The 24,183-nt window shown below is 47.2% G+C and overlaps 1 protein-coding gene across 1 annotated transcript in view; it reads right to left on the bottom strand.

Moving 5' to 3' along the window:
- Positions 1-8,909: 8,909 nt before the first annotated feature.
- The window catches only part of LOC134352522 (calpain-8-like), a 197,783-nt gene continuing 182,509 nt past the window's right edge, over positions 8,910-24,183 (bottom strand). The window contains exon 20 of the mRNA XM_063059788.1: positions 8,910-8,914. Within this exon, the coding sequence (XP_062915858.1) occupies positions 8,910-8,914 (5 nt within the window). The remainder of the gene's footprint in view (positions 8,915-24,183) is intronic.

Consider the following 24,183-nt stretch of genomic DNA (forward strand, 5'->3'; position numbering starts at 1 on the left):
GAGCGATCCCTGCGGAAAGCAGAGAGAGGGGGGGAGGGAAAGATGTGCTTAGTGGTGGGATCCCGTTGGAGGTGGTGGAAGTTACAGAGAATAATATGTTGGACCCGGAGGCTGGTGGGGTGGTAGGTGAGGACAAGGGAAACCCTATTCCTAGTGGGGTGGCGGGAGGATGGAGTGAGAGCAGATGTACGTGAAATGGGGGAGATGCATTTGAGAGTAGAGATGACAGTGGAGGAAGGGAAGCCCCTTTCTTTAAAAAAGGAGGACATCTCCCTCGTCCTAGAATGAAAAGCCTCATCCTGAGAGCAGATGCGGTGGAGATGGAGGAATTGCGAGAAGGGGATGGCGTTTTTGCAAGAGACAGGGTGAGAAGAGGAATAGTACAGATAGCTGTGAGAGTCAGTAGGCTTATAGTAGACATCAGTGCATAAGCTGTCTCCAGAGACAGAGACAGAAAGATCTAGAAAGGGGAGGGAGGTGTGGGAAATGGACCAGGTAAACTTGAGGGCAGGGTGAAAGTTGGAGGCAAAGTTAATAAAGTCAACGAGCTCTGCATGCGTGCAGGAAGCAGCGCCAATGCAGTCGTCGATGTAGCGAAGGAAAAGTTGGGGACAGATACCAGAATAGGCACGGAACACAGATTGTTCCACAAAGCCAACAAAAAGGCAGGCATAGCTAGGTCCCATACGGGTGCCCATAGCTACACCTTTAGTTTGGAGGAAGTGGGAGGAGCCAAAGGAGAAATTATTAAGAGTAAGGACTAATTCCGCTAGACGGAGCAGTTACATCTGCTCTCACTCTATCCTCCTGCCACCCCACTAGGAATAGGGTTCCCCTGGTCCTCACCTACCACCCCACCAGCCTCCGGGTCCAACATATTATCCACCGTAACTTCCGCCACCTCCAACGGGATCCCACCACTAAGCACATCTTTCCCTCCCCCCCCCTGCATTCCGCAGTGTTCGCTCCCTACGCGACTCCCTTGTCCATTCGTCCCCCCCATCCCTCCCCACTGATCTCCCTCCTGGCACTTATCCGTGTAAGCGGAACAAGTGCTACACATGCCCTTACACTTCCTCCCTTACCACCATTCAGGGCCCAAACAGTCCTTCCAGGTGAGGCATCACTTCACCTGTGAGTCGACTGGGGTGATATACTGCGTCCGGTGCTCCCGATGTGGCCTTTTATATATTGGCGAGACCCGACGCAGACTGGGAGACCGCTTTGCTGAACACCTACGCTCTGTCTGCCAGAGAAAGCAGGATCTCCCAGTGGCCACACATTTTAATTCCACATCCCATTCCCATTCTGACATGTCTATCCACGGCCTCCTCTACTGTAAAGATGAAGCCACACTCAGGTTGGAGGAACAACACCTTATATTCCGTCTGGGTAGCCTCCACCTGATGGCATGAACATCGACTTCTCTAACTTCCGCTAATGCCCCACCTCCCCCTCGTACCCCATCTGTTATCTATTTTTATACACACATTCTTTCTCTCACTCTCCTTTTTCTCCCTCTGTCCCTCTGAATATACCCCTTGCCCATCCTCTGGGTTGCCCCCCACCCTTGTCTTTCTTCCCGGACCTCCTGTCCCATGATCCTCTCGTATCCCTTTTGCCAATCACCTGTCCAGCTCTTGGCTCCATCCCTCCCCCTCCTGTCTTCTCCTATCATTTTGGATCTCCCCCTCCCCCTCCCACTTTCAAATCTCTTACTAACTCTTCCTTCAGTTAATCCTGATGAAGGGTCTCGGCCTGAAACGTCGACTGCACCTCTTCCTAGAGATGCTGCCTGGCCTGCTGCATTCACCAGCAACTTTGATGTGTGTGACTTTAACCTAGAATGGTTGGGGGGGTGGGAATCAAATTAAAGAGACTAGGAGAGAGGAGGTTAGTTCACAACAGGGGGATGGGAACAAGTGCAGAGAGACAGAGGGGTGTAAAATGAGGGTAGAAGCAAAAAGTAGCAATGTGAAAAGTAAAAGTGGCAGGCCGGAAAATCCAGGGCAAATATCAAAAAGGGCCACTTTTCAACATAATTGTATAAGGGCAGAGTGTTGTAAAAGCGAGCCTGAAGGCTTTGTGTGTCAATGCAAGGAGCATTCGTAACAAGGTGGATGAATTAGAAGTGCAGATTGTTATTAATGAATATGATATAGTTGGGATCACAGAGACATGGCTCCAGGGTGACCAGGGATGGGAGCTCAACATTCAGGGATATTCAATATTCAGGAGGGATAGACAGAAAGAAAAGGAGGTGGGGTAGCATTGCTGGTTAGAGAGGAGATTAACGCAATAGAAAGGAAGGACATTAGCTGGGAGGATGTGGAATTGATATGGGTAGAGCTGCATAACACTAAGGGGCAGAAAATGCTGGTGGGGGTTGTGTACAGGTCACCTAACAGTAGTAGTGAGGTTGGGGATGGCATTAAACAGGAATTAGAAATGTGTGCAATAAAGGAACAGCAGTTATAATGGGTGACTTCAATCTATAATGGGTGAATCAAATTGGTAAGGGTGCTGAGGAAGAGGATTTCTTGGAATGTATGCCGGATGGTTTTTTGAACCAACATGTCGAGGAACCAACTAGAGAGCAGGCTATTCTAGACTGGGTATTGAGCAATGAGGAAGAGTTAATTAGCAATCTTGTCGTGAGAGGCCCCTTGGGTAAGAGTGACCATAATATGGTGGAATTCTTCATTAAGATGGAGAGTGACATAGTTAATTCAGAAACAAAGCTTCTGAACTTCAAGAGGGGTAACTTTGAAGGTATGAGACGTGAATTAGCTAAGATAGACTGGCAAATGACACTTAAAGGATTGACGGTGGATATGCAATGGCAAGCATTTAAAGATTGCATGGATGAACTACGACAATTGTTCATCCCAGTTTGGCAAAAGAATAAATCAAGGAAGGTAGTGCACCCGTGGCTGACAAGGGAAATTAGGGATAGTATCAATTCCAAAGAAGAAGCATACAAATTAGCCAGAGAAAGTGGCTCACCTGAGGACTGGGAGAAATTCAGAGTTCAGCAGAGGAGGACAAAGGGCTTAATTAGGAAGGGGAAAAAAGATTTTGAGAGAAAGCTGGCAGGGAACATAAAAACTGACTGTAAAAGCTTTTATAGATATGTAAAAAGGAAAAGATTGGTTAAGACAAATGTAGGTCCCCTACAGACAGAAACAGGTGAATTGATTATGGGGAGCAAGGACATGGCAGACCAATTGAATAACTACTTTGGTTCTGTCTTCACTAAGGAGGACATAAATAATCTTCCGGAAATAGTAGGGGACAGAGGGTCCAGTGAGATGGAGGAACTGAGGGAAATACATGTTAGTAGGGAAGTAGTGTTAGGTAAATTGAAGGGATTAAAGGCAGATAAATCCCCAGGGCCAGATGGTCTGCATGCCAGAGTGCTTAAGGAAGTAGCCCAAGGAATAGTGGATGCATTAGTGATAATTTTTCAAATCTGAGTTGGATGATCAGCCATGATCATACTGAATGGCGGTGCAGGCTCGAAGGGCCGAATGGATTGGAGGGTGGCTAATGTAACCCCACCTTTCAAAAAAGGAGGGAGAGATAAACTGGGGAATTATAGACCGGTTAGCCTGATATCAGTGGTGGGGAAAATGCTAGAGTCAGTTGTCAAAGATGTGATAACAGCACATTTGGAAAGCGGTGAAATCATCGAACAAAGTCAGCATGGATTTGTGAAAGGAAAATTATGTCTGACGAATCTCATAGAATTTTTTGAGGATGTAACTAGTGGAGTGGATAGGGGAGAACCAGTGGATGTGGTATATTTGGATTTTCAAAAGGCTTTTGACAAGGTCCCACACAGGAGATTAGTGTGCAAACTTCAAGCACACGGTATTGGGGGTATGGTATTGATGTGGATAGAGAATTGGTTGGCAGACAGGAAGCAAAGAGTGGGAATAAACGGGACCTTTTCAGAATGGCAGGCAGTGTCTAGTGGGGTACCGCAAGGCTCAGTGCTGGGACCCCAGTTGTTTACAATATATATTAATGACTTAGATGAGGGAATTAAATGCAGCATCTCCAAGTTTGCAGATGACATGAAGCTGGGCGGCAGTGTTAGCTGTGAGGAGGATGCTAAGAGGATGCAGGGTGACTTGGATAGGTTAGGTGAGTGGGCAAATTCAAGTCAGATGCAACTTAATGTGGATAATGTGAGGTTATCCACTTTGGTGGCAAAAACATGAAAACAGATTATTATTTGAATGGTGGCCGAGTCATAGCAAGAGGATTCGAGTACAGGAGCAGGGAGGTACTACTGCAGTTGTACAAGGCCTTGGTGAGACCACACCTAGAGTATTGTGTGCAGTCTTGGTCCCCTAATCTGAGGAAAGACATCCTTGCCGTAGAGGGAGTACAAAGAAGGTTCACCAGATTGATTCCTGGGATGGCAGGACTTTCATATGATGAAAGACTGGATCGACTAGACTTATACTCGTTGGAATTTAGAAGATTGAGGGGGGGATCTTATTGAAACATATAAAATCCTAAAGGGATTAGACAGGCTAGATGCCGGAAGATTGTTCCCGATGTTGGGGAAGTCCAGAACGAGGGGTCACAGTTTGAGGTTAAAGGGGAAGGTTTTTAGGACCGAAATTAGGAAAAACTTCTTCACACAGAGAGTGGTGAATCTGTGGAATTCTCTGCCACAGGAAACAATTGAGGCCAGTTCATTGGCTATATTTAAGAGGGAGTTAGATATGGTCCTTGTGGCTAAAGGGATCAGCGGGTATCGGGGGAAGGCTGGTACGGGGTTCTGAGTTGGATGATCAGCCATGATCATATCGAATGGCGGTGCAGGCTCAAAGGGCCGAATGGCCTACTCCTGCAACTATTTTCTATGTTTCTATGTTTTGAACTAGCTGGCCAGCTGCTAAGGAGCTACTCTATTGATGTCCTATGTGATGAGGCCAAGCTCCCTGTAGACTTGCTTAAAGTTGTAATAGAATAAACATGATCATATAATATAATCTAAGTACATATTTTAATGTCACATTTTCTGCATATACCCAACTTGGTTTACAGATTAGACAAAATCAATAAACAAAGTATTACATACACCCTTGGAGGTCGACCGGGAGAAGGGGGTGGTGACACCTCCCTGAAATGAGTTTTTGCAGGGTGGGATGTCTGCTATCATACCCGTTTCCATCCCCCTGCCAATTTAGTTTAAAGCCTCCCCAACAGTTCTAGCAAACCTACCCGCAAGATGGTGGTCCCCTTCGGGTTCAGGTGTAAACTATTGTTTTTGTACAGATCATACCTTCCCCAGAAAAGATCCCAATGATCCAGAAATCTGAAGTCCTGTCCCTGCACCAATTTGTCAGCCACGTATTCATCTGCAGATCATCCTATTCTTACCCTCATGGCTCACCATTCCAGAGATTGGTACCCTGGTCTCGCTGTTTGACCTTCTACCTAACTCCCGAAATGCTTTCTTCAGGACCTCCTCCCTTTTCTTACCTATGTCATTGATACTACTGTGTACCAAAACTGCTGGCTGCTCACCCTCCCCACTTAGAATGCGGTGGACCCGATCCGAGACATCCCTGACACCTGCGAGCAATGTAATATCTGGGTGTCTCTATTGCATCTGCAGAATCTCCTGTCTGCTCCACTAACTATGGAATCCCCTATCACTGTTGCAGTCATCTTCTTCCTCCTTCCTTCCTGAGCCTCAGTCCCAGAGACTCAGTCACTGCAGCCTAGAAGGCCATCCCCTCAACGGTATCCAAAGCGTTACGTTTATTATTGAGGGGATGGCCGTGGGAATAATCTGCACTGGCTGCCATTTCTTTTTCCTCTCCTGACAATCACCCAGGTACCTCCTTCCTACAACTTCGGGACGAGTACCTCCCTGGAGCTCTCTAGATTCTCTGAGCGCAATCCCATATGGTTACCGGGAGATTATGCAGACTCTGCAAACAGACAGTGCCAGGGATGGTAAGAGAAGCAGGTTCTCTGATGCTGTAGCACCACCTGCTGTGTTTCTCTGCTGCCTCTGCCTCTGTCTTTTTTGCAGATAGAGACAAAGCACAATTTTTTTAATAATTAAAGGCATGTGGGATTGGCAGCCTGAACCCATTTCTTGGTGCCCTGACAAGGCGATGGGGAGCTGCCCTCTCGAGCCTTGAGGTGTGGGTACATCACACTGACTTTAGAGAGGGAGTACCAGGGTACCAGGGTTTTGACCTAGTGATAAGAATTTGAATGAATATCAGGCTTATTATCACTGCTATACGTCATGAAATTTGTTGTTTTGCTGTAGAGGCACACTGCAAAAATTATTATGTTAGAATAAGAATTTTTTTTTAAATGTGCCAAAAGTGAGGTTAATAGTCCATCTAAAAATCTGATGGTGGAGGGGAAGGAGCTGTTGAGTGCGTGTCTTCAGGCTCTCTGATGGTAGCATGTTCTGAATGGTGAGGGTCATTAATGACGGATGCCATCTTTAATCTGTTGAAGATGTTCACGATGGTGATGAGGCTGGTGCCCTGATGGAACTGGCTGCATTTACAAACCTCTTCAGCTTTTTTCAATCCTGCGTTGGTGCCTTCACACCAGTCAGTGTTCTCCACCATATTTCTGTAGAAATTTGCTGGAGTCTTTGGTGAAGTGATAGAGTGATGGTGAAAAAGGATATCGTGCTTTCCCAGTGTATATGACGAATAAACTCTTCTTGGGCTTCCACCGGACTGGACACGTCTGGGCATCGTCCCTGAAGAAGATGGCAGAGTCTGCCGTCAAAATGTTGGTTATAATTGATACCTGTACCCGCTGGAAGCCTGAGGAGAGTTTATTTCATGGTGATATATTTCCAAGACAGGATGCTCTGTGGGTTGGTAGGCAGCCTCCAGCAAGTGGCATTCCCTGTGCTTTTGCTGCCCCGTCCCAGCTGGCAGAGGTGGTGGGTTTGGAAGATGTTGTGTCAGGAGTCTGGGCCAGTTGCTGCAGTGCATCCTATAGAGGGTGCAAGCTGCCATTACTCTGCGCTGTTGGTGGGGTGAGAGAGTGTAGTAAATGGAGTGCCTCTCTGCTGCCTTTTATGGTGTTGAACTTCTTGAGTGTTGTTGAAGCTGCACTCACCCAGGCAAGTGGAGAGTGTTCCGTTATGCTTCTGACCTGAGCTATGCCAATAGTGAATGGGTTCTGAGGAATGGGGAGAGGTCAGTTCCGGCTAGAGTTATCAAGCAGAGAGCCCTAGTCCAGAGCCGTGACCTCCTTTATGGGTTGAGCTACCAGTGACATTGGCTACGGGATAAATAGGAAATTACAAAGAAGGCATGACATCAGCTATGTTTCATTAGGAGGTTGAGGAGATTTTGTAAATCACCAAAGACACTCACAAATTTCTATAGATCTGCCGGGTCAGTACTCTAACTGGTTACATCACCGTGTGGTATGGAGGGGCCACTGCACAGGATTAAAACAAGCTGCTGAAAGTTGTAAACTCAGCCAGCTCCATCTTGGGCACTAACCTCCCTAGCATGGAGGGCACCTCCAAAAGGCAATGCCTCAACAAGGTGAGATCTACCAGTGATCCCTCCACCCAGGATGTGTTTCCTATGGTGGGAGAGTCTAAGACCAGAGGACACAGCCTCAGAATAGAGGGGAGTCTTTTTAGAATGGAGATGAAGAGGACATTTTTTTAGCCAGAGAGTGGTGAATCTGTGAGATTCTTTGCCACAGGTATCTGGGGAGGCCAAGCCTTTATGTATATTTAAGGCAGAGGTTGATGGATTCTTGATTGTCAGGGCATGCAGGGGTACGGGGCGAAAGCAGGAGATTGGGGCTGGGGAAAATTGGATCAGACATGATGAAATGCTGGAGTAGATGCAATGGGCCAAATGGCCTACTTCTGCTCCTATATCTTATGGTCTTATGCCATCTTCACATTGCTACCATCAGGGAGGAGGTACAGGCATCTGAAGACATGCACTCAAAATTTCAGAAACTTCTTCCCCTCCACAGTGAGATTTCTGAATGGACAATGAACCCATGAACACTACCTCACTACTTTCCATCTCTTTTTGCTTTACTTGTTTAATTTATATATATATATATATATATATATATATAGTAATTACTGTAATCTATAGGTTTTTAAAATTTTTATTATGCATTGCAATGCTGCTGCAGAACAACAAATTTCACAACATATGCCTATGATATTAAACCAGATTCAGATTCTGAACCTTGGGTTGGACACCAGGTTAAGTTTTTTGGCTCCTCATTAAATGAATACCTTTTACATCCCAATCAATAAGTAGACAGGGTTTAGCAGTTCCAACACTGGGAGAACCAAGTTTCAGTGGAGCCAGACATGCAGGGACAAGAGCCCTTGGACAGGGAGAGAGAGAAGCTGTCACGTGGTTAGCGGCTGCCTCTTCATCTTCTGCTGCAGCCGGGTGCAGAACTGGTTTGACTTACTGCGTTGACATGGCTTGTTGGCATTATTGTTGAGTGCCTCCCACAGGTGCTCTGCCTGCACGGAGGTGTTGTCATCGGGGAGACCTGTCCTGTGTGCTTACTCTTGACATCATCAATGCTGAATTTACACAAGTCCTTACGAATAGTCCTGGGCACCTCATATCTGATTACACTACAGCATGCACGTTCCTGCCTGTTCTTTAATGTTACCAGTTATAGCCTCTTAAATTTGTGTTTGTGGTAATGAATGAAAAGAGAGGCTGGGAGAAAGGTTTTCCTGGATTGAGTGGTTCGGGCCTGCTGGGTGAAGCAGGTTCAGCTGTGATGTTCAAAGGGAACTGAAATGAAAATCTCCAGGGCTCTGTGAGGAGACTGGGGACAGAACTGGTTTTACAGAGAGTTAGTGGAGATTTCCTCTTGTGTCACCTGGAGACGACACATCAATCTGTTGAGGAGAGCAGAGTTAAAGAGGAAAGGTGTCCAGAGTAGTTTAAATGGTCGTTATAAACTATCCTGTGATTAGGCAAGGGTTAAACCAGTGGGGGTGTGAGTGAATGTGTGTGTGTGTCCGTGTGTGTGTGTGCGTGTGTGTGTGTGTGTGTGTGTGTGTGTGTGTGTGTGTGTATGTGTGTGTGTGTGTGCGTGTGTGTGTGTGTGAGTGTGAGTAGTTTAAATGGTCGTTATAAACTATCCTGTGATTAGGCGAGGGTTAAACCAGTGGGGGTGTGAGTGAGTGTGTGTGTGTGTGTGTGTGTGTGTGTGTGTGTGTGTGTGTGTGTGTGTGTGTGTGTGTGTGTGTGTGTGTGTGAGTGTGTGTGTGTGTGTGTGTGTGTGTGTGTGTGTGTGTGTGTGTGTGTGTGTGTGTGTGTGTGTGTGTGTGTGTGTGTGTGTGTGTAGGCCACCATGTAATATTTGAGTGCTCATAAAAAGTAAACCTAAGTAGATAAGTTCCCCTGGGCTGCCGTATTTTTCTTTTGATTAGTTTCTGGAGTTACAAAACATAAAAGAGATGGCTGCCAAGGTAAGAGAGTGTTGGAACTCATCTAATGTGAAGCTTGGGCGCTGACAGTCCCAGTCAGCTGGACAGCAGGGGCAGCATCGCATGGACAGCGAACACGCAAAATGCAAGAGGAATTGAGCCGGTCAGGCAGCATCTATGGGAGAGAATAGTCTCAGGCCGAGACCCCTCGACACGGTTGTGATATTCTGCTCTCTCGATGTGGCTGCGCACAGCTCAAGTGCCATCTATAAATGTGCTGATGATACAAGTGTTGTTGGCAGAATCTCAGTTGATGACAAAAAGGTTACAGGAGTGAGACAGATCGCTGGTGAAGTGGTGCTGCAACAACCACCTTGCACTCAACGTCAATTAAGTCAAAGGAAATGATTGTGGACTTGGAGAAGGGCGTGAGGGAACATAAACCAGTCCTCATTGAGGATCAGCAGTTTCGACTTCCTGGATGTCAACTTTTCTGAAGATCTATCCTGGACCCAACATATTCTATAACTCTATCACTCTATATTGATGCAATTACAAAGGAAGCATGCCAGCAGCTATATTTCATTAAAAGTTTGAAGAAATTTGGTATGTCAGCAAAGACTCTAAAATTTCTACAGATGTACGGTGTGCATTCTGACAGGTTGTATCCCTGTCTGATACAAGAAGGCCAATGCACAGGATTGGAAACTCAGCTAGTTTCGTCCTGGGCACTAGCATCTCCACCACTCAGGACGTCTTCAAAAGGCCTCAAGAAGAAGGCATCCATCATTACCATCCAGAACATGCCCTGACCTCTCCCTCCTACCATCAGGGAGGAGGTACAGAAGCCTGACGACTTACATTCAACATTTTAGGAACAGCTTCTTCCCCTCCATTATCGGATTTCTGAACGGTCTGTGAACCCGTGAACACCACCTCACTATTTAGCTCTCTTTTCGCTCTACAGTCTTTATGTTTCGTATTTAATCTAGTAAGTTGTTCTGTATTGCACTGTACTGCTGTTGCAAAGTCATGGTGGTGTAGCGGTCAGCTTGACACTATCGCAGCTCGAGTTTGAAGTTTGGAGTTCAATTCTGGCGAGCAGTGTAAGCAAGTTTGTGGGTTTCCCATGTGTGTGGGTTTCTTCCACGTGCTCCGGCTTCCTCCCACAGTCCCAAGATGTTTAAATGGTCGTTATAAACTATCCTGTGATTAGGCGAGGGTTAAACCAGTGGGCTGCCAGATGGTGCAGCTCAAAGGGCCAGAAGTGTCTGTTCCATGCTGCATCTCTAAATAAATAACATATATCAGTCATAATAAACGTATCTGATTCTGATGTCAATTACCAACCTATCCTCTTAAACGATTGCTGACTCTGCAGAGAGTGCTGCAGACAGCCCAGTGCATCTGTAGTTGTGAACTTCCCACTATTCAGAACATTTACAGAGACAGGTGCATAAAAAAGGGCCTGTAGGATCATTGGGGACCCGAGTCACCCCAACCACAAACTGTTCCAGCTGCTACCATCCAGGAAACGGTACCGCAGCATAAAAGCCAGGACCAGCAGGCAACAGGCGCCAAGACAGCGTCTTCCACCAGGCCATCAGACTGATTAACTCAGCTGATACAATTGTATTTCTATGCTATAGTGACTGTCCTGTTGTACATACTATTTATTACAAATTACTATAAATTGCGCTTTGCACATTTGGACGGAGACGTAACATAAGGATTTTTACTCCTCATATATGTGAAGAATGTAATAAATAAAATCAATTCAATTCAACAGTGAGATCTATTCGACTGGGCATACCCTCAGTCCTGAGTCACTCTCATCATTTTCAGATTTTTCATCAATAGCATGGAGATTCATGCTTTTTAAAACTGCAACTTGACTTTTTATCTTTAGCTCTTCCCTGCGCATTCCATTTATTTTTGTCTGCCTGACATACTATTTATATGTGTCCTCCTTTGTTGCATTTGCTACGATGTTTCACCTTTAAACCTGCCTTGGTCTTGTGTATGTGAGACTCTGCCACAACAGTAACACAATTTGTTCAGCCAGGCAGGTTTCTCTTTAGACATTGCAATTTTGTTCACGTTCACGTTCATTCCTAACTGCAAATCAATTGCTCCCCTGGCTGCTGTTTCCATTGATACAGCTACTTAAACTGCTCTTTTAAATGTGAATTGTTCTTCAGTTAGGAGATGTTTTTGAATGCTTTCTTGTAATATTCCACCAACTCAACTATTTCTCAGTGCAAAATTAAGCCCATCACTGACTCTCTGACAGTGGTGTCTGAAAGGAGAATGCTGTCCAAGTTGCATGCCATCTTGGACAATGTCTTCCATCCACTACATAATGTACTGGTTGGGCACAGGAGTACATTCAGCCAGAGACTCATTCCACCGAGATGCAACACAGAGTGTCATAGGAAGTCATTCCTGCCTGTGGCCATCAAACTTTACAACTCCTCCCTTGAAGGGTCAGACACCCTGAGCCAATAGGCTGGTCCTGGACTTATTTCCTGGTATAATTTACATATTACTATTTAACTATTTATGGTTTTATTACTATTTAATTATTTATGGTGCAACTGTAACAAAAACCAATTTCCCCCGGGATCAATAAAGTATGACTATGACTATGACTATGAACTGACAATGCTGAGGCAATCTCTTCAATTCAGCCATGTAAGCTGAAATGGAGTTCCCTTCTTTTTGATTCCACTCATGAAATCTAAAGTGCTCTGCATTCAACAATGATTTTGGTTTTACATGTCCCTGCATTACATTCACAATATCAACAAAGTTAATTTCAGCTAGTTTGGTTGGAGCATGTAAAACCTCTAAGCCAACTGTATGCTCTTCCACCTGTTATCCTCAGCAACACTGGCACTTGTTTCTTATCAGCTATTCCATTTGCTTTAAAGTACTGCCCCATTTATTCAGTATACATCACCCGGTTATCTGTTGTGCAATTGAATATGTCGATCCTTCCAATGTAGATAGCTATTTCTGCTTTTTAAAGAATTTATTATGGTTATCATTGTTTATAAACCCGTGAATGCCATCTATTTTCTGCCTGTTTTTAACTTACCTGTCTTCTCCTGTTCCAAATAAACACATGCAGCATATTTTTATCTCAAACTTCTTACACCTCTTCCCAAAAAATAAATGTGCAGCACTTCAACAGGTAGGCAGCTGCCTCTGGCTTTCGTTTTAAAACTTCGCTGTCACCACTGTTATGTTTTGTAACTCCAGACACTAATCAAAAGAAAAACAGCAAAACTTGTCTATTGAATTTTTCTTTTTAGTGAGGCGTTCAAATACAATATGGTGATGTAATCACGTTATGCCAATTGTGTACTTTTTGCATATAAACTGTCACAATTGCTGTAAACAAACACAAATTCATAATCAAACAATATATTTACACTATTACTCAAATATTAAATACACTAGTCCCCTCCCCCGCCCTAACACACTTCCTTTCCGCTTCTAATTCACATCCTGTCCCTAAGCACACTGCAAACTCCACCAGACGACCCCCCTCCACCCTTGTCCGCCCTGTCCCTAAACACTCTTTAAACTTCATAAGATGACCCCCCCTCCACCTTCGTCCACCCTGTCTCTAAACACTCTGTAAACTATATAAGATGAACCCCCCCCCCCACCGACCCTCGTCTACCCTGTCCCTAAACACTCCGTAAACTCCAGGGTGTTTAAACTAGATTTGCAGGGGGAGGGGAACCAGAGTGTTAGAGCAGATAATGAGATGGAGGAGGATAAAGGTCATGCGAGAACTGCAAGTATAGTGCATGGAGTAAAGCCAGATCTAACATATAAAGAGGCTTTGAGGAAAGAGAAGCAGAATAAAGGGTGTAAAGGTAGCAGGTAGAAGGGCTAAAGTGCATGTACTTCAATGCAAGAAGCATCAGGAACAAAGGTGATGAACTGAGAGCTTGGTTACATACATGGAATTATGATGTAGTGGTCATTACAGAGACTCGGCTGGCACCAGGGCAGGAATGGATTCTCAATATTCCTGGATTTCAGTGCTTTAAAAGGGACAGAGAGGGGGAAAAGGGGAGGAGGTGTGGCATTACTGGTCAGGGATACTATTACAGCTACAGAAATGGTGGGTAATGTAGCAGGATCCTCTTTTGAGTCAGTATGGCTGGAAGTCAGGAACAGGAAGGGAGCAGTTACACTATTGGGAGTATTCTATAGGCCCCCTGGTAGCAGCAGAGATACCGAGAAGCAGATTGGGAGGCAGATTTTGGAAAGGTGCAAAAATAACAGGGTTGTTATTATGGGTGACTTTAACTTCCCTAATATTGATTGGCACCTGATTAGTTCCAATGATTTAGATGGGGCAGAGTTTGTTAAGTGTGTCCAGGATGGATTCCTGTCACAGTATGTTGACAGGTCGACTAGGGGGAATGCCGTACTAGATCTAGTATTAGGTAACGAACCGGGTCAGGTCACTGATCTCTCAGTGGGTGAGCATCTGGGGGACAGTGACCACTGCTCCCTGGCCTTTAACATTATCATGGAAAAGGATAGAATCAGAGAGGACAGGAAAATTTTTAATTGGGGAAGGGCAGATTATGAGGCTATAAGGCTAGAACTTGTGGGTGTGAATTGGGATGCAGTTTTTGCAGGGAAATGTACTATGGACATGTGGTCGATGTTTAGGGATCTCTTGCAGGATGTTAGGGAGAAATTTGTCCCAGTGAGGAAGATAAAGAATGGTAGGGTGAAGGAATCATGGGTGACAAGTAAGGTGGAAAATCTAGTCAGGTGGAAGAAGGCAGCATACATGAGGATTAGGAAGCAAGGATCAGACGGGATATAGGATAGCAAGAAAGGAGATTAAGAAGGGACTGAGGAGAGCAAGAAGGGAGCATGAGAAGACCTTGGTGAGTAGGGTAAAGGAAAATCCCAAGGCATTCTTCAATTATGTGACGAAAAAAGGGATGACAGGAGTGAAGGTAGGACCGATTAGAGATAAAGGTGGGAGGGTGTGACTGGAGGCTGTGGAAGTGAGTGAGGTCCTCAATGAATACTTCTCTTTTGTATTCACCAATGAGAGGGAACTTGATGACGATGAGGACAATATGAGTGAGGTTGATGTTCTGGAGCATGTTGATATTAAGGGAGAGGAGGTGTTGGAGTTGTTAAAATACATTAGGACGGATAAGTCCCTGAGGCCTGACAGAATATTCCCCAGGCTGCTCCACAAGGCGAGGGAAGAGATTGCAGATCCTCTGGCTAGGACCTTTATGTCCTCGTTGTCCATGGGAATGGTACCGGAGGATTAGAGGGAGGCAAATGTTGTCCCCTTGTTCAAAAAAGGTAGTAGGGATAGTCCGGGTAATTATAGACCAGTGACCCTTACGTCTGTGGTGGGAAAGCTGTTGGAAAAGATTCTTAGAGATAGGATCTGTGGGCATTTAGAGAATCATGGTCTGATCAGGGACAGTCAGCATGGCTTTGTGAAGGGCAGATCGTGTCCAACAAGCCTGATAGAGTTATTTGAGAAGGTAACCAGGCATATAGATGAGGGTAATGCAGTGGATGTGATCTACATGGATTTTAGTAAGGCATTTGACAAGGTTCCACACGGTAGGCTTATTCAGAAAGTCAGAAGGCATGGGATCCAGGGAAGTTTGGCCAGGTGGATTCAGAGTTGGCTTGCCTGCAGAAAGCAGAGGGTCGTGGTGGAGGGAGTACACTCGGATTAGAGGGTTGTGACTAGTAGTGTCCCACAAGGATCGGTTCTGGGACCTCTACTTTTCATAATTTTTATTAATGGCCTGGATGTGGGGGTAGGTAGAAGGGTGGATTGGCAAGTTTGCAGACGACACAAAAGTTGGTGGTGTTGTAGATAGTGTAGAGGATTGTTTCAGATTGCAGAGAGATATTGATAAGATGCAAAAGTGGGCTGAGAAGTGGCAGGTGGAGTTCAACCCGGAGAAGTGTGAGGTGGTACACTTTGGAAGGACAAACTCCAAGGCAGAGTACAAAGTAAATGGCAGGATACTTGGAAGTGTGGAGGAGCAGAGGGATCTGGGGGTACATGTCCACAGATCCCTGAAAGTTGCCTCACGGGTAAGTGTGGTAGTTAAGAAAGCTTATGGGGTGTTAGCTTTCATAAGTCAAGGGATAGAGTTTAAGATATGATGAAGCTCTATAAAACTCTGGTTAGGCCACACTTGGAGTACTGTCAACACACATCAAAGTTGCTGGTGAACGCAGCAGGCCAGGCAGCATGTCCAGTTCTGGTCACCTCACTTTAGGAAGGATGTGGAAGCAATGGAAAGGGTACAGAGGAGATTTACCAGGATGCTGCCTGGTTTAGACAGTATGCATTATGATTAGAGATTAAGGGAGCTAGGGCTTTACTCTTTGGAGAGAAGGAGGATGAGAGGAGACATGATATGGTATAGACAGGTATATGGAGGAATTTAAGGTGGGGGGGGTATATGGGAGACAAGGTTTGAGGGTTGGCACAACAATGTGGGCCAAAGGGCCTGTACTGTGCTGTACTATTCTATGTTCTATGTTCTATGATAGAGGTATACAAGATATTAAGAGGAATAGATAGAGTGGACAGCCAGCGCCTTTTCCCCAGGGCACCACTGCTAAATACAATAGGACATGGCTTTAAGGTAAGGGGTGGGAAGTTTAAAGGGGATATGAAAGGAAGATTTTTTACTCAGAGAGTGGTTGGTGCATGGAATGCACTGCCTGAGTCAGTGGTGGAGGCAGATACACTCGTGAAATTTAAGAGTCTGCTAGACAGGTATATGGAGGAATTTAAGGTGGGGGGTTATATGGGAGGCAGGGTTGAAGGGTCGGCACAACTTTGTGGGCCGAATGGCCTGTACTGTGCTGTACTATTCTATGTTCCATGTTCTAAACTCCACCAGACGATTCCCTCCCACCCTCGTCCACCCTGTCTATAAACTCTCTGTAAACTCCACCAGATGACCCTCCCACCCTCGTCCACCCTGTCCCTAAACACTCTGTAAGCTACATCAACCAACCCCTCCCTCTTCTCCCATGTTCGTCCTGATCCTGAACACACTGTAAAATACATCAGCCAACACCCCCGCTTCTGCCATTGACCATGGTGGGGGGCGACTGTCCGTAAGAGATTGTACATTCAACCATTGTACATTCTGATGACCATTGGAGGGGGGTCTGTCTGTAAGAGATTGTACATTCAGTCATTGACCATGGAGGGGGGGGTGGTCTGTCTGTAAGAGATTGTACATTCTGCTGACCATGGGGGGGGGGGTCTGTCTGTAAGAGATTGTACATTCAGCCATTGACCATGGAGGGGGGGGTGGTCTGTCTGTAAGAGATTGTACATTCTGCTGACCATGGTGGGGGGGACTGTCCGTAAGAGATTGTGCATTCAGCCATTGTACATTCTGATGACCATGGGGGGTTCTGTCTGTAAGAGACTGTACATTCTGATGACCATGGGGGAGTCTGTCTGTAAGAGATTGTGCATTCTGATGACCATTGGGGGGGGTCTGTCTGTAAGAGATTGTACATTCAGCCATTGACCATGGAGGGGGGGTGGTCTGTCTGTAAGAGATTGTACATTCTGCTGACCATGGGGGGGGGTTCTGTCTGTAAGAGACTGTACATTCTGATGACCATTGGGGGGGGGGTCTGTCTGTAAGAGATTGTACATTCTGATGACCATGGGGGGGGTCTGTCTGTAAGAGATTGTACATTCTGCTGACCATGGGGCGGGGGGGGGGGTTCTGTCTGTAAGAGATTGTACATTCTGATGACCATGGGGGTGGTCTGTCTGTAAGAGATTGTACATTCTGCTGACCATGGGGGGGGGGGGTTCTGTCTGTAAGAGATTGTACATTCTGATGACCATGGGGGGGGGGGGTTCTGTCTGTAAGAGATTGTACATTCTGCTGACCATGGGGGGGGGGGGTTCTGTCTGTAAGGGATTGTACATTCTGCTGACCATGGGGGGGGGGTTCTGTCTGTAAGAGATTGTACATTCTGATGACCATGGGGGGGGGGGTTCTGTCTGTAAGAGATTGTACATTCTGCTGACCATGGGGGGGGGGGTTCTGTCTGTAAGAGATTGTACATTCTGATGACCATGGGGGGGGTCTGTCTGTAAAAGATTGTACATTCTGCTGACCATGGGGGGAGGGTCTGTCTGTAAGAGATTGTACATTCTGCTGACCATGGGGGGGGGGGTTCTGTCTGTAAGAGATTGTACATTCTGATGACCATGGGGGGGGTCTGTCTGTAAGAGATTGTACATTCTGCTGACCATGGGGGGGGGGGTCTGTCTGTAAGAGATTGTACATTCTGCTGACCATGGGGGGGGGGGGTTCTGTCTGTAAGAGATTGTACATTCTGATGACCATGGGGGGGGGGTCTGTCTGTAAGAGATTGTACATTCTGCTGACCATGGGGCGGGGGGGGGGGGTTCTGTCTGTAAGAGATTGTACATTCTGATGACCATGGGGGGGGTCTGTCTGTAAGAGATTGTACATTCTGATGACCATGGGGGGGGGGGGGTTCTGTCTGTAAGAGATTGTACATTCTGATGACCATGGGGGGGGGGTTCTGTCTGTAAGAGATTGTACATTCTGATGACCATGGGGGGGGGTTCTGTCTGTAAGAGATTGTACATTCTGATGACCATGGGGGGGGGGTTCTGTCTGTAAGAGATTGTACATTCTGCTGACCATGGGGGGGGGGTCTGTCTGTAAGAGATTGTACATTCTGCTGACCATGGGGGGGTCTGTCTGTAAGGGATTGTACATTCTGCTGACCATGGGGGGGGGGTCTGTAAGAGATTGTACATTCTGATGACCATGGGGGGGGTCTGTCTGTAAGAGATTGTACATTCTGCTGACCATGGGCGGGGGTGTCTGTCTGTAAGAGATTGTACATTCTGTTGACCATGGGGGGGGGGTCTGTCTGTAAGAGATTGTACATTCTGATGACCATGGGGGTGGTCTGTCTGTAAGAGATTGTACATTCTGATGACCATGGGGGGGGTCTGTCTGTAAGAGATTGTACATTCTGATGACCATGGGGGGGGTGGTCTGTCTGTAAGAGATTGTACATTCTGATGACCATGGGGGGGGGTGGTCTGTCTGTAAGAGATTGTACATTCTGCTGACCATGGGGGGGGTGGGGTGGTCTGTCTGTAAGAGACTGTACATTCTGCTGACCATGGGGGGGGGGTGGTCTGTCTGTAAGAGATTGTACATTCTGCTGACCATGGGGGGGGGTGGTCTGTCTGTAAGAGATTGTACATTCTGCTGACCATGGGGGGGGGGGTGGTCTGTCTGTAAGAGATTGTACATTCTGCTGACCATGGGGGGGGGGGTGGTCTGTCTGTAAGAGATTGTACATTCTGATGACCATGGGGGGGGGGTCTGTCTGTAAGAGATTGTACATTCTGCTGACCATGGGGGGGGGGGTGGTCTGTCTGTAAGAGATTGTACATTCTGATGACCATGGGGGGGGGTCTGTCTGTAAGAGATTGTACATTCTGCTGACCATGGGGGGGGGTCTGTCTGTAAGAGATTGTACATTCTGCTGACCATGGGGGGGGGGGTGGTCTGTCTGTAAGAGATTGTACATTCTGATGACCATGGGGGGGGGTCTGTCTGTAAGAGATTGTACATTCTGCTGACCATGGGGGGGGGGTGGTCTGTCTGTAAGAGATTGTACATTCTGCTGACCATGGGGGGGGGGTCTGTCTGTAAGAGATTGTACATTCTGCTGACCATGGGGGGGGTCTGTCTGTAAGAGATTGTACATTCTGCTGACCATGGGGGGGGGTCTGTCTGTAAGAGATTGTACATTCTGATGACCATGGGGGGGGGGTGGTCTGTCTGTAAGGGATTGTACATTCTGCTGACCATGGGGGTGGGTTCTGTCTGTAAGAGATTGTACATTCTGATGACCATGGGGGGGGTCTGTCTGTAAGAGATTGTACATTCAGCCATTGACCATGGAGGGGGGGGTGGTCTGTCTGTAAGAGATTGTACATTCTGCTGACCATGGGGGGGGTCTGTCTGTAAGGGATTGTACATTCTGCTGACCAGGGGGGGGGGTCTGTCTGTAAGGGATTGTACATTCTGATGACCATGGGGGGGGTCTGTCTGTAAGAGATTGTACATTCTGATGACCATGGGGGGGGTCTGTCTGTAAGGGATTGTACATTCTGCTGACCATGGGGGGGGGGTTTCTGTCTGTAAGAGATTGTACATTCTGATGACCATGGGGGGGGTCTGTCTGTAAGAGATTGTACATTCTGTTGACCATGGGGGGGGGGAGGTCTGTCTGTAAGGGATTGTACATTCTGTTGACCATGGGGGGGGGGGTCTGTCTGTAAGGGATTGTACATTCTGTTGACCATGGGGGGGGGGTGGTCTGTCTGTAAGGGATTGTACATTCTGCTGACCATGGGGGGGGGGGTCTGTCTGTAAGAGATTGTACATTCAGCCATTGACCATGGAGGGGGGGGTGGTCTGTCTGTAAGGGATTGTACATTCTGATGACCATGGGGGGGGGGTTCTGTCTGTAAGAGATTGTACATTCTGTTGACCATGGGGGGGGGGGTCTGTCTGTAAGAGATTGTACATTCTGATGACCATGGGGGGGGTCTGTCTGTAAGAGATTGTACATTCTGATGACCATGGGGGGGGTCTGTCTGTAAGAGATTGTACATTCTGATGACCATGGGGGGGGGTCTGTCTGTAAGAGATTGTACATTCTGTTGACCATGGGGGGGGGTGGTCTGTCTGTAAGGGATTGTGCATTCATGTTGGTGTTTGTAAGTTGTGAGTTGTCAGGATATATGTTTGCATCGGAAGGTTGGTGATGCTTTCAGACTGACCTGGCACACCCTTGGACTGTGAAGGTCGTTGATGCTGTTCACTGTTGTTTCAGTCCTTTCATATGACAAGTAAAGCTAATCTGTCCTCTGTAAAACTCTGAAAGGTTTCGGTAATTGCAGGCTGCTGGGCCTCTGTGCTTCAGTGGCAGAGGAGGCAGGGATATGATGAAGGTGGTGATGCTGCGGTTACAACGTGTGGTGCCTGTTGCTTGCGTTGTTTTCACCAATGTATTCAGTGCTGCTTGCAGAGGCAGCTGGTGGGACAGACTCTGTGCTAAAGCCAACAGGCACTGTGGAAGCCAGGTCATCACCCTGACACAGACACACCTCACCTCCTGATCTCATGAGCTCGAAGCTGCAGCCTCTCGTCACTGGAGCACTTTACACACCACTAACCTCGATGCAAAGCAAGCAGGGGTCTGGTTTGTAGCTGCCAGAGTCAGACTAATAGGATGCATTTTCCTGCAAACGAGGCACCAAGCTGTTAAAGAAAAATTAAAACTTGCATTTCTCTGTCACCTTCACAAGCCATAGACAGTCAGCGGCCACTTTATTAGGTACACCCGTACAACTGCTCATTACACAGATCTAATCAGCCAATCATGTGTGGTAAGTCAATACATAAAAGCACGCAGACATGGTCAAGATGCTTAATTCAAGCATCAGAATCACATTTCTTCATGTGATCCAAATGACTTTGACCTTGAAATGACTGGGGTGGTTTGAAACTGCTGATCAATTGACCGTGCAAAAACCATCCAGTGGTGATCCATTTAGTGGGCAGGAATGTCTTGCTAATGAGGAGGTCACAGGAGAATGACTAGACAGGTTCAAGCTGACAGGAAGTAGCTCGAATAACCAGGTGTTACAACAGTGGTGTGCAGGAGAGCATCTCTGAAAGCACAGCACATCAAACCTTGAAGTAGATGGGCTACAGCAGACCGCAAACAAACACTCAGTGGCCACTTTATTTGGTACATGAGGCACTTAATCAAGTGGCCACTGAGAGTAGTCAGCATCAGAGATACAGGCTCTCTGACCCACTATGTTCATGCTGACTACTGAACGCCCATTCACACTAATCTCATTTTATTCTCCCACTAGGGGCAATTTACAGCTGCCAATTCATCTGCAGGTCTTCAGGATGTGGGAGGATACGGTAGCACCCAGGGAAATCCATGCATGTTAGCATAAAGCTACTATGGTGTCAGGGATGCTGGTTCGATTCCTGCTGCTCCCTATGAGTTTATTCAATTAGAGACAGCGCGGAATAGGCCCTCCCCAGCAAACTCCCGTTCAACCCCAGCCTAGACATGGGACAATTTACAATCAGCAATTAACCTACTAACCAGCACATTTTTGGTCAGTGGGAAGAAACCAGAGCACCCGGAGAAAACCCACACAGTTCACGTGGAAGACCAAGAGACTCCTTAGAGATGACGCTGGAATTGAGATCCGAACTTGGACGCCCCAAACTGCAATGTCATCACACTAACTACTGTGTTATTGTGGCGTTCTCCCTCTGGAAAGTTATATGGTCTCCCTGTGACCATGCGAGTTTCCTCTAGGTGCCCCAGTTTCTTCCCACATTTCTGAGGCATATGGGTTAGTATCAGCATATTTGGGAGGCACTGACGTGCTGGGCTGGAAGGGCCTGTTATTAACTGTAAATAAAGACCATGAAAACTCAACATAGAGAATGCCCAAAGTCAGGATTGAATTGAGAATGTTGGAGCAGCTTAACCCATTACATCACTGTGCTGGCTTACACATTAAACTTGTTACAGGAAGCAAGGCCTCCCCAACATCCCAACATCCCAACATCCAGGACACCTTCAGAAGGCAATACCTCAGAAAGGACCCCTGTCACCCAGGACATGCCCTCTTCTCATTACTACCATCAGGGAAGAGATACAGGAGCCTGAAGGCGCACACTCAATGTTTCAGGAACAGCGTCTTCCCCTCTGCTATCAGATTTTGAATAGACAAGAACCCATGAACACTACCTCACTATTTTCTTCTCTTTTTGCACTACGCATTTAACTTAAAATTTTATATATATACTTTTTATTGTAATTTATAGTACTGCAGCCACAAAGCAACAGCTTTCACAATGCATGTAAGTGATATCCAACCTGATTCCAATTCAAAGTACGTCCCCCCCCCCCCCAGTGGATTTGTAGAAACTCATTAGCTCCTGCTAATGGACGTTTAACAATAATGGGTCTCCATTTAAGACAGAGATGAGGAGACCTTTCAGATGGCGAGTCTTGGGAACTCTCTTCCTCAATGTGTGGAGGAAAAGAATGTTTGAATGCTTTAAGGCAGTTTATTTATTTATTGAGCTACAGCATGGAATAAGCTACACCACGACACACCACGCCATGCCACGACACACCACGACACGCCACGCCATGACACGACACACCACGACACGCCACGCCATGCCACGACACACCACGACACGCCACGCCATGCCACGACACACCACGACACGCCACGACACATCACGACACACCACGACACACCACACCACACCACGACACACTACAACATACCACGACACACTACAACACACCACGACACACTACACCACACCACGACACACCACGACACACTACACCATGCCACGACACACCACGACACGCCACGCCATGCCACGACACATCACGACACACCACGACACACCACACCATGCCACGACACACTACACCACACCACGACACACCACGACACACCACGACACACTACACCACACCACAACACACCACGACACACGACACCATGCCACGACACACCACGACACGCCACGCCATGCCACGACACATCACGACACACCACGACACACCACACCATGCCACGACACACTACACCACACCACGACACACCACGACACACCACGACACACAACAACACGCCACGACACACCACAACACACTACACCACACCACGACACACCACGACACACTACACCACACCACGACACACCACGACACACCACGACACACAACACCACGCCACGACACACCACGACACACTACAACACACCACGACACAAAACACCATGCCACGACACACCACGACACACTACACCACACCACGACACACCACGACACACCACGACACACTACAACACACCACGACACACTACACCACGCCAGGACACACTACACCATGCAACGACAAACTACGACACACCACGACACACTACACCATGCCACGACACACCACGACATACCACGACACACTACACCACACCACGACACACTACAATACACCACGACACACCACGACACACTACACCACACAACACACTACAACACACCACGACACACCACGACATGCCACGACACACCACACCACACCACGACACACCACGACACACCACGCCATGCCACGACACACCACGACACACCACGACACACTACAACACACCACCACACACCACCACACACCACGCCATGCCACGACACACCACGATACACCACACCATGCCACGACACACCACGATACACCACACCATGCCACGACACACCACCACACACCACGCCATGCCACGACACACCACCACACACCACGCCATGCCACGACACACCACGATACACCACACCATGCCACGACACACCACCACACACCACACCATGCCACGATACACCACCACACACCACGCCATGCCACGACACACCACACCACACCACGACACACCACGACACACCACGCCATGCCACGACACACCACACCACACCACGACACACCACGCCATGCCACGACACACCACACCACACCACGACACACCACGACACACCACGCCATGCCACGACAC

The sequence above is a fragment of the Mobula hypostoma genome, chromosome 10 (assembly GCF_963921235.1).
Source record: "Mobula hypostoma chromosome 10, sMobHyp1.1, whole genome shotgun sequence".
Taxonomy (NCBI): Eukaryota; Metazoa; Chordata; class Chondrichthyes; order Myliobatiformes; family Myliobatidae; genus Mobula; species Mobula hypostoma.